This window comes from Oncorhynchus mykiss, chromosome 4 (genome assembly GCF_057628025.1).
Source record: "Oncorhynchus mykiss isolate SJ-2025 chromosome 4, ASM5762802v1, whole genome shotgun sequence".
Taxonomy (NCBI): Eukaryota; Metazoa; Chordata; class Actinopteri; order Salmoniformes; family Salmonidae; genus Oncorhynchus; species Oncorhynchus mykiss.
Window position 1 is genome coordinate 44,979,762 of NC_143025.1, and position 11,555 is coordinate 44,991,316.

The 11,555-nt window shown below is 46.1% G+C and overlaps 1 protein-coding gene across 1 annotated transcript; it reads left to right on the forward strand.

The window, feature by feature from the left end:
* Positions 1-5,631: 5,631 nt before the first annotated feature.
* On the forward strand, positions 5,632-11,138 carry LOC110521006 (fetuin-B-like; the record flags this gene model as incomplete). The annotated part of the gene is made up of 6 exons (XM_090230781.1): positions 5,632-5,715; positions 9,507-9,591; positions 9,772-9,938; positions 10,170-10,386; positions 10,507-10,604; positions 10,931-11,138. Coding segments are annotated over 6 exons (771 nt in total), but the record flags the coding sequence as incomplete, so codon positions are not given.
* Positions 11,139-11,555: the final 417 nt, after the last annotated feature.

The following is an 11,555-nucleotide window of genomic DNA, read 5'->3' on the forward strand; positions in this document are numbered from 1 at the left end:
GTGGGCCACCAAAAACGCTGGCGAATGGAAGCAAGCGTACCCCGAACGCCAGGGTGGCCGGCTAACTTGGCAGAGTGAGCCCACTGAAGAACGGCCAGACGAGTAGGAACGGGAACGAAAAGAAGGTTCCTAGGACAAGCGCGCGGCGACGGAGTTTGAGTGAGTGCTTGCTTTACCTGCCTCTCAATTCCCCAGACAGTCAACCCGACAACACGCCCCTCAGGGAGAATCCCCTCGGGGTCAGTGGAGGCTACTGAAGAACTGAAGAGACGAGATAAAGCATCAGGCTTGGTGTTCTTAGAGCCCGGACGATAAGAAATCACGAACTCGAAACGAGCGAAAAACAGCGCCCAGCGCGCCTGACGCGCATTAAGTCGTTTGGCAGAACGGATGTACTCAAGGTTCCTATGGTCAGTCCAAACGACAAAAGGAACGGTCGCCCCCTCCAACCACTGTCGCCATTCGCCTAGGGCTAAGCGGATGGCGAGCAGTTCGCGGTTTCCCACATCATAGTTACGTTCCGACTGCGACAGGCGATGAGAAAAATACGCGCAAGGGTGGACCTTGTCGTCAGAGAGGGAGCGCTGAGAAAGAATGGCTCCCACGCCCACCTCTGACGCGTCAACCTCGACAACGAACTGTCTAGTGACGTCAGGTGTAACAAGGATAGGTGCGGATGTAAAACGATTCTTGAGGAGATCAAAAGCTCCCTGGGCGGAAACGGACCACTTAAAGCACGTCTTGACAGAAGTAAGGGCTGTGAGAGGGGCTGCCACCTGACCGAAATTACGGATGAAACGACGATAGAAGTTCGCGAAGCCGAGAAAGCGCTGCAGCTCGACGCGTGACCTAGGGACGGGCCAATCAATGACAGCTTGGACCTTAGCGGGATCCATCTTAATGCCTTCAGCGGAAATAACAGAACCGAGAAATGTGACGGAGGAGGCATGAAAAGAGCACTTCTCAGCCTTCACAAAAAGACAATTCTCTAAAAGGCGCTGGAGGACACGTCGAACGTGCTGAACATGAATCTGGAGTGACGGTGAAAAAATCATGATATCGTCAAGGTAAACGAAAACAAAGATGTTCAGCATGTCTCTCAGGACATCATTGACTAATGCCTGAAAGACAGCTGGAGCGTTAGCGAGGCCGAAAGGAAGAACCCGGTATTCAAAGTGCCCTAACGGAGTGTTAAACGCCGTCTTCCACTCGTCCCCCTCCCTGATGCGCACGAGATGGTAAGCGTTACGAAGGTCCAACTTAGTGAAAAACCTGGCTCCCTGCAGGATCTCGAAGGCTGAAGACATAAGAGGAAGCGGATAACGATTCTTCACTGTTATGTCATTCAGCCCTCGATAATCTATGCAGGGGCGCAGGGACCCGTCCTTCTTCTTAACAAAAAAAAACCCCGCTCCGGCGGGAGAGGAGGAGGGGACTATGGTACCGGCGGCAAGAGCTACAGACAAATAATCTTCGAGAGCCTTACGTTCGGGAGCCGACAGAGAGTATAGTCTACCCCGGGGGGGAGTGGTTCCCGGAAGGAGATCAATACTACAATCATACGACCGGTGTGGAGGAAGAGAGGTGGCCCTGGACCGACTGAACACCGTGCGCAGATCGTGATATTCCTCCGGCACCCCTGTCAAATCACCAGGCTCCTCCTGTGAAGAAGAGACAGAGGAAACAGGAGGGATAGCAGACATTAAACATTTCACATGACAAGAGACGTTCCAGGAGAGGATAGAATTACTAGACCAATTAATGGAAGGATTATGACAAACTAGCCAGGGATGGCCCAAAACAACAGGTGTAAAAGGTGAACGAAAAATTAAAAAAGAAATGGTTTCGCTATGATTACCAGAAACAGTGAGGGTTAAATGTAGCGTCTCACGCTGAATCCTGGGGAGAGGACTACCATCCAGGGCGAACAAGGCCGTGGACTCCCTTAACTGTCTGAGAGGAATGTCATGTTCCCGAGCCCAGGTCTCGTCCATAAAACAGCCCTCCGCCCCAGAGTCTATTAAGGCACTGCAGGAAGCTGACGAACCGGTCCAGCGTAGATGGACCGACAAGGTAGTGCAGGATCTTGAAGGAGAGACAGGAGTAGTAGCGCTCACCAGTAGCCCTCCGCTTACTGATGAGCTCTGGCTTTTACTGGACATGAAGTGACAAAATGACCAGCAGAACCGCAATAGAGACAGAGGCGGTTGGTGATTCTCCGTTCCCTCTCCTTAGTCGAGATGCGGATACCTCCCAGCTGCATAGGCTCAGCACCCGAGCCGGCAGAGGAAGATGGTAGTGATGCGGAGAGGGGGGCAACGGAGAACGCGAGCTCCTTTCCACGAGCTCGGTGACGAAGATCAACCCGTCGCTCAATGCGAATAGCGAGTTCAATCAAGGAATCCACGCTGGAAGGAACCTCCCGGGAGAGAATCTCATCCTTTACCTCTGCGCGGAGACCCTCCAGAAAACGAGCGAGCAAAGCCGGCTCGTTCCAGCCACTGGAGGCAGCAAGAGTGCGAAACTCAATAGAGTAGTCTGTTATGGATCGATTACCTTGACATAGGGAGGACAGGACCCTGGAAGCCTCCTCCCCAAAAACAGATCGTTAAAAAACCCGTATCATCTCCTCCTTAAAGTCCTGATACTGGTTAGTACACTCAGCCCTTGCCTCCCAGATTGCCGTGCCCCACTCACGAGCCCGTCCAATAAGGAGAGATATGACGTAGGCGACACGAGCAGTGCTCCTGGAGTAAGTGTTGGGCTGGAGAGAAAACACAATATCACACTGGGTGAGGAACGAGCGGCATTCAGTGGGCTCCCCAGAGTAACACGGCGGGTTATTGATTCTGGGCTCCGGAGATTCGAAAGCCCTGGAAGTGGCCGGTGGATCGAGGCGGAGATGGTGAACCTGTTCTGTGAGGTTGGAGACTTGGGTGGCCAGGGTCTCAACGGCATGTCGAGCAGCAGACAATTCCTGCTCGTGTCTGCCTAGCATCGCTCCCTGGATCTCGACGGCTGAGTGGAGAGGATCCGAAGTCGCTGGGTCCATTCTTGGTCGGATTCTTCTGTTACGGTGCGTGAATGAGGACCCAAAAGCGACTTAACGTAAACAGAGCTTCTTTAATAACAAAACAAACGTAGGCTCAGATGGACCGGCAGATTCCGACAGGACAGGACAAGGTTGCAGCAAACATGACGATAGTCTGGTTCAGGCATGAACAACACAAACAAGAATCCGACAAAGACAGAAACAAAAACAGAGAGAGATATAGAGGACTAATCAGAGGGAAAAAGGGAACAGGTGGGAAAAGGGGTGACGAGGTAGTTAGGAGGAGACAAGGAACAGCTGGGGGAAAGAGGGGGAGAAAAGGTAACCTAATAACGACCAGCAGAGGGAGACAGGGTGAAGGGAAAGGACAGAAACAAGACACAACATGACAATACATGACACACAAGGCCACATCTACACTGGAGTTGCTTACCAAGAAGACAGTGAATGTTCCCTGAGTGGCCGAGTTACAGTTTTGACTAAAATCTACTTCAAAATCTATGACAAGACCTGAATATGGTTGTCTAGCAATGATCAACAACCAATTGAATAGAGCTTGAAGAATTCTGAAAAAAATTATGACCAAATGCTGCACAATCCAGGTGTGGAAAGCTCTTCAAGACTTACCCAGAAAGACTCACAGTTGTAATCGCTGCCAGAAGTGCTTCTACAAAGTCATGACTCAGGGTTGTGAATACTTATGCAAATTAGATATTTATGTATTTAATTTTCAATAAATTAGCAAAAATGTCTAAAAATATGTTTTAGCTTTGTCATTATGTGGTATTATTTTTTTGTAGATGGGTGAGAAAATATTTAATCAATTTTGAATTCAGGCTGTAATGAATACTGTTATGAATACTTTCTGAAGACACTGTAGGATAGTACTGCTTTTATAGCCTAGAATAAGGCTTACCATGGCTACAGTATCTCGAATTGGGTTGGGGTGGTGCAAGCGTGTGCAGGTTGACTCATTATTTATTTTTTTAAACCATGACCAAGATACAAAGTTCAAGATACACAGTACTTTTCTGAAAATGCTGGGTAAACGCTGCCTCAGCTACTGCATGTGTATCTCCATAGACGCTATACTATAGGCCACCGTTTCCCAAACTCCGTCCTCGGGACTCTAAGGGCTGCACATTTTGGTTTTTGCCCTAACACAGCACAGCTGATTTCAAATTATCAAAGCTTGATGATTAATTGATTATTTGAATCAGCTATGTAGTTCTAGGGCAAATATCTAAATGGTGCAGCCTTTTGTCCAGATGGGATAGGGCAGTGTGCAGTGTGATGGCGATTGCGTCATTTGTGGACCTGTTGGGGCATATGCAAACTGAAGTGGGTCTAGGGGGGAGGTGATATGATCCTTGACTAGTCTCTCAAAGCACTTCATGATGACAGAAGTGAGTGCTACAAGGCGGTAGTCATTTAGTGCAGTTATCTTTGCCGCCTTGGGTACAGAAACAATGGTGGGGATGCATGTGGGGACAACAGACTGGGATAGGGAGCGATTGAATATATCCGTAAACACACCAGCCAGCTGGTCTGCGCATGCTCTGAGTAATTGACTCTGTCAGCCAGCAGACAGGGGTGAGGATAATCAACTACTGTATTGAACTGTTCTTTTCTTCCTGTTTCAAGGTTGTTGTTTTTTTCTAGTAATTTGGGTTCTTCGCTGATTGAGTGTAAGGGTCAATACAAGAGTTTTTATTTTCCTTTCTTTTGAGCACAAACTACAGAACAGATAGAGGAGAGTAAAGTCAACTACTCAGTGAGTAGTTGGATCATTTATGTTTTTACAAAGCACAACAGCATATCAGTAAAGGATTCTCTTGTGGAATTTCCCTCTCGTGACCAAGAGAGGTAAGTTTTGAAGTGTTGAGAAATCCTCCACTACCAGCCTACAGTAAATACGGACATTAGTCAATTATGAGTAAAGTCTTCCTAATTTAAGTCAAGTGAACAGGCAAAGCTGTCAAATTGCTATTGCATGCATATTTGGCTTTCTACCCATTTACTGGACTAACTCCCTCCCTACCTCCACCTCTTGCCCCAGGAAGGAGAGGTGATATTATTATTTTTTTTTTTGAATTTTACCCCTTTTTCCTCCCCAATTTCGTAGTATCCAATTGTTGTAGTAGCTACTATCTTGTCTCATCGCTACAACTCCCGTACGGGCTCGGGAGAGACGAAGGTTGAAAGTCATGCGTCCTCCGATACACAACCAACCAAGCCGCTGCTTCTTTAACACAGCGCACATCCAACCCGGAAGCCAGCCGCACCAATGCGCCGGAGGAAACACCGTGCACCTGGCCACCTTGGCTAGCGTACACTGCGCCCAGCCCGCCACAGGAGTCGCTGGTGCGCGATGAGACAAGGACACCCCTACCGACCAAGCCCTCCCTAACCCGGGCGACGCTAGGCCAATTGTGCGTCGCCCCACGGACCTCCCGGTCGCGGCCGGTTACGACAGAGCCTGGGCGCGAACCCAGGGCTCTGATGGCACAGCTGGCGCTGCAGTACAGCGCCCTTAACCACTGCGCCACCCGGGAGGCCCTGAGAGGTGATATTTAACCATAGATGTGCTGGAGACAAAATGTCAAGTGATCAGCAGGAAGCCATGGAAGAAATGTGAAGTGAAGGATGTAGCTGACATACCAGTAAGAAGTATAGCATGTAGGGGTCTCATAGACTAGACGTAATATAGTTAACAAAAATCCGGGACACTCAAATTAGTATCACAAATGTTATCTGTCACATGCAACAAATACAACAGGTGTCGTAGACTTTAGGTGTAGACAATAACAAGGCTTTATACAAGGGGTACCGTTACCGAGTCAATGTGTGGGGTTACAGGTTAGTCAAAGTAATTGCGGTAATATGTACGAGACCAGTCAAAAGTTTGGACACACTTACTCATTCAAGGGTTTTTCTTTATCTTTACTATTGTCTACATTGTAGAATAATAGTGAAGACATCAAAACTATGAAATAACACATATGGAATCATGTAGTAACCAAAAAGATGTTAAACAAATCAACATTTATTTTATATTTTAGATCCTTCAAAGTAGCCACCCTTTGCCTTTGACAGCTTTTCACACTCTTGGCATTCTCTCAACCAGCTTCACCTGGAATGCTTTTCCAACTGTTTGAAGGAGTTCCCACATATGATTGGCTGCTTTTTCTTCACTCTGTGGTCCAACTCATCCCAAACCATCTCAATTGGGTTGAGGTTCGGTGATTGTGGAGGCCAGATCATCTGATGCAGCACTCCATCACTCTCCTTCTCGGTCAAATAGCCCTTACACAGCCTGGAGGTGTGTTGGGTCATTGTCCTGTTGAAAAACAAATGACAGTCACACTAAGCACAAACCAGATGGAATGACGTATCGCTGCAGAATGCTGTGGTAGCCATGCTGGTTAAGTGCGCCTTGAATTTGGAATAAATCACAGACAGTGTCACCAGCAAAGAACCCCCACACCATCACACCTCCTCCTCCATGCTTCACGGTGGGAACCACACATGCAGAGATAATCTGTTCACCTACTCCGCATCTCGAAGACACGGTGGTTAGAACCAAAAATCTCAGATTTGGACAGATTTCCTCCAGTCTAATGTCCGATGCTCATCTCTTCTCGTCTCTTCTCGTCATCACGTCTCTTCTTCTTATTGGTGTCCTTTAGTAGTGGTTTCTTTGCAGCAATTCAACCGTGAAGGGCTGATTTATGCAGTCTCCTCTGAACACTTGATGTTGAGGTGTGTCTGTTACTTGAACTCTGTGAAGCATTTATTTGGGGCTGCAATCTGATGTGCAGTTAACTTTAATGAAGTTATCCTCTGCAGCAGTGGTAACTCTGGGTCTTCCTTTCCTGTGGTGTTCTGAATGAGAGCCAGTTTCATCATAACGCTTGATGGTCTTTGCAACTGCACTTGAAGAAACGTTCAAAGTTCTTGACATTTTCCAAATTGACTGACCTTCAGGTCTTAAAGCAATGATGGACTGTCATTTCTCTTTGCTTATTTGAGCTGTTCTTGCCAAAATATGGACTTGGTCATTTACCAAATAGGGCTATATTCTGTATACCACTCCTACCTTGTCACAACACAACTGATTGGCTCAAACACATTAAGAAGGAAAGAAATTCCACCAATTAACTTTTAACAAGGCACACCTGTTAATTGAAATGCATTCCAGGTGACTACCTCATGAAGCTGGTTGAGAGATTGCCAAGAGTGTGAAAAGCTGTAATCAAGACAAAGGGTGGCTACTTGAAGAATCTCAAATATAAAATACATTTTGATTTGTTTAACACTTTTTTTGGTTACTACATGATTCCATATGTGTCATTTCATAGTTCTGATGTCTTCACTATTATTCTACAATGTAGAAAATAGTAAAAATAAAGAAAAACCTTCAGTAGTTGTGTCCAAACTTTTGACTGGTACTGTACATCTAGGTAGGGGTAAAGTGACTATGCATAGATAATAAACAGCGAGTAGCAGCAGCGTAAAAAAAGTGTGGGGGGGGGGGGCAATGCAAATAGTCCGGGTAGCCATTTGATTAGCTGTTGTGCAGTCTTATGGCTTGGGGGTAGAAGCTGTTAAGAAGCCTTTTGGATCTAGACTTGTAGAACTTTTTGAGGATATTTTCAGTCTCCTGGGGGGGAATAGGTGTTGTTGTGCCCTCTTCACGGCTGTGTTGGTGTGTTTGGACCATGATAGTATGTTGGTGATGTGGACACCAAGGAACTTGAAGCTCTCAAACTGCTCCACTACAGCCCCGTTGATGAGAATGGGGGCATGCTCACCCTCCTTTTCCTATAGCCCACGGTCATCTCCTTTGTCTTGATCATGTTGATGGAGAAGTTGTTGTCCTGGCACCACACTGCCAGGTCTCTGACCTCCCGTGTCATCGGCAAACGTAATAATGGTGCTGGAGTCGTGCTTACCCAAGCAGTAATTGGTGAACAGGGCTGTACAGGAGGGGACTAAACACGCACCCCTGATGAGCCCCCGTGTTGAGGATCATCGTGGCAGATGGGTTTTGTCATACCCTTACGACCTGGGGCCGGCCCATCGGGAAGACCAGGATCCAGTTGCAGAGGGAGGTGTTTAGTCCCAGGGTCAGCTTAGTGATGAGCTCTGAGGGCACTATGGTTTTGAACGCTGAGCTGTAGCCAACGAACAGCATTCTGACGTAGGTGTTCCTTTTGTCCAGGTGGGAAAGGACAGTGTGGAGTGCAATAGAGATTACATTATCTGTGGATCTGTTGGGGTGGTATGCGAATTGGAGAGGATCAAGGGTTTCTGGGATGATACTGTTGATGTGAGCCATGACCAAACTTTCAAAGCACTTCATGGCTACAGACGTGAGTGCTACGTGTCGGTAGTCATTTAGGTAGGTTACCTTTGTGTTCTTGGGCACAGGGACTATGATGTTCTGCTTGAAACATGTTGGTATTACAGACTCAGTCAGGTACAGGTTGAAAATGTCAGTGAAGACACTTGCCAGTTGTCAGCGCATGCTCGGAGTACACATCTTGGTAATCCGGTCTGGACCTTCGGCCTGTTTAAAGGTCTATAGAGAGCGTGATCACACAGTCGTCGGGAACAGCTGGTGCTCTCATGCATGCTTCAGTGTTTGCCTCGAAGCAAGTATATAAGTAATTTAGCTCATCTGGTATGCTCATGTCACTAGGCAGCTCACGGCTGGGCTTCCCTTTGTAGTCCATAATAGTTTGCAAGACCTGCCACATCCGACGAGCGTTGGAGCCAGTGTAGAGGATTCAATCTTAGTCCGGTATTGTCGCTTTGCCTGTTCTGATATGCAGATGTTATTTTCGGTCATAAGAGACAGTGGCAGAAACATTATATACAAAATAAGTTACAAACAACGTGAAAAAACACACAAAATAGCACAATTGGTTAGGAGCGTGTAAAACGGCAGCCATCTCCTCCGACCTATATGTTATGTTTGGTATGGTTAGACAGAGGTTACTTAAGGCTAAAACAAAAGGAGCGTGGTTGGTCGGGCAAACATCTAGCAACACAAAGGTTGCATGTTGGAGTCTCATCACGGACAACTTTAGCAACTACTTACTACTTTTTAGCTACTTAGCATGTTAGCTAACCCTTCCCCTAACCCTTAAACCTAACCTTGACTGTAACCTTGACCGTAACCTTAAGCCGAACCCTTAGCCTAGCTAACTTTAGACACCTAGCTAACGTTAGGCACCTAGCTAACGCTAGCCACAGCAAATGTAATTCGTAACCTATCATACAAAATGGATGATGGACATTCGCAAATTAAGAAATACCATACCAAATGTAACATATTTGAGTGTCCCGGATTTTTCATTTACTATGTTACGTCTACCCTAGAGTCCAGGTTGGCTTACAGGGTGTGGGGAGTATGATTTTGGAATGAAACTCTCTTACCACTAAACAGGTGTATGGGCAGTGTATGGCATCTATCTACTGTACGTTGGGAAAAGTGTGGAACTCCGCAGCAATAAAATGTACCATCCAGCAAGGTAGAGTCGGGCTAGTAGGGTTTCGTTCTTCCTGGTCAGGTCAATAGGTCAGGAAAAATATACCGTATGTACTGTAACCACAAAACCCCTTCAGCTGAATGACCTACTGGTGTATTGTTGCTTTAGTTTGATTAACCTGTAGTAATGACCTATAGTAGTGAGCCCATACCTTGTGTCCAGTGCCTGCCACGGTCATCATCGACACATGTCCAGACTGTCCAACAGTAGGGTGCCTGGATGACCCCATCATAGCGGAGACGGCCAATCTGTCCCTCCAGACATACAACAGAAAGAGTCGCCTTACCAACTACTACACTCTCCTCAACCTAACAGGAGCTAGCATGCAGGTCGGTGAGTTCATTCTATGTTGTATGGCAAATATGACAATTTTGCTATTGAAATAAAATGTTACTTTGCTATTGTCTTGGAGAGGAGTAGGAGGCACTTAACCAGCATGAGATGAGGTGCAACCAAAAATCATAAAAGCATTTTAAGGAAATAGATGTGACTCTTGCTCACAAAACTTGATGTTGTGACAACTATTTCAAGTTAAAATCACTTTGCTGTCATCTTCACAGTGGGTTGAGTGTCCGTCCTACTTTGTGGAGTTCACCATTCAAGAGACGGTCTCTGCTAAGGACAATCCTGACGTTGATCTGACCCAAAGTAAAATGATGGACTGTGAATTTTCAATGGAGTACTACACTACAGCTACACACTGTCTATCACATTCTGAAATAGGTAAAAAGGGAAAACCAACTGATGATTTGTATGTGACAAGCTGGCAACTATTCCGTGGAGGAAGGTAGCCTACTGTAGACCCACATCAGCATCACACCATTCTCAGTGATTTCACTATGTCATCATATCCTGTTTTTCTGTTTGACCAATAATATGCTGGGTTCTGTTCCCTAGCACAAGGGCTTGGCACAGGCTCTCACACCACTCTGGGTGATGGCATGTTTGAGATCAAACTTCCCATCGAGTTCAAGTGTGAAATCTTTGAACCAGAGGTTGGGAATTTCCACAACAGTGCCATCACTGCCATACCATGATGGAACCTCAGTAACATAGAGACAGCACAGCAGTAACCTCAGAAATTGGGCAGATGAGACCCCCACAATGCAGGAGTTTGTTCCAGTCCAGATCTGACTAAATTGTGATGTAAATTCAGGACCAAGACTGGGTCTAGGGGTAGGGGAAAGGAAGGGGTTGATCTCGGAGTGGGCATAATGTTCTGATTGTCCCATTTCATAAGCACTTAAAGTTATTATCATTTTTATGTCCATCTCTCAGGCTAGAGAAGAAGTGATGATGAGAACCATAAACATGCACACACACACTGCTTGCTGTGGGGTCGTGGTGGTCCTATCCCCCACCTCAAAGAGCCTCACCAGCAGCAAGCAACTGTCCAGGCAAGAGAAAAACCAACTTGGGACTGGACAGGTTTCAAATCTGATTGATAAACATCTTACGTTACTGCAATGACAGCTTATTAACATTTTTTATGAGATACAAAGCTATTTGGTAACGAGGGCACTATGACTCCAATACTTCCACTCTTTTGCCTTGGCTGGATGTTTCTTTTGCTATTTTGGATCACATATGTAAAGAATTCCACAACATTGTACTGTATGATAATATGAACTATGATGTGTGTGTATCAGAGCAATAAATTAATGGTTTACAATGAATATATTTTCAATGGTCATAATTTATTGTTCAACTGTATCCAATTCATATGGAGCCCTGGAGGTGACATTGACAAATGCTTTATACAATTAAACATGTTCTCATCTGACGTGAAGGGCAAAAGTGTGCGTTTCAAAACCCTGATTAATGTCAAACAAATGACTCACAAATATTTCGCAATCTGGCACTGTGGTTTTACAGTAGATGGAGTTGTGGTGCACAATAGCAAATGAAAGTCACAGCGCCTTAAATGACAGGGAAATCAACCAATC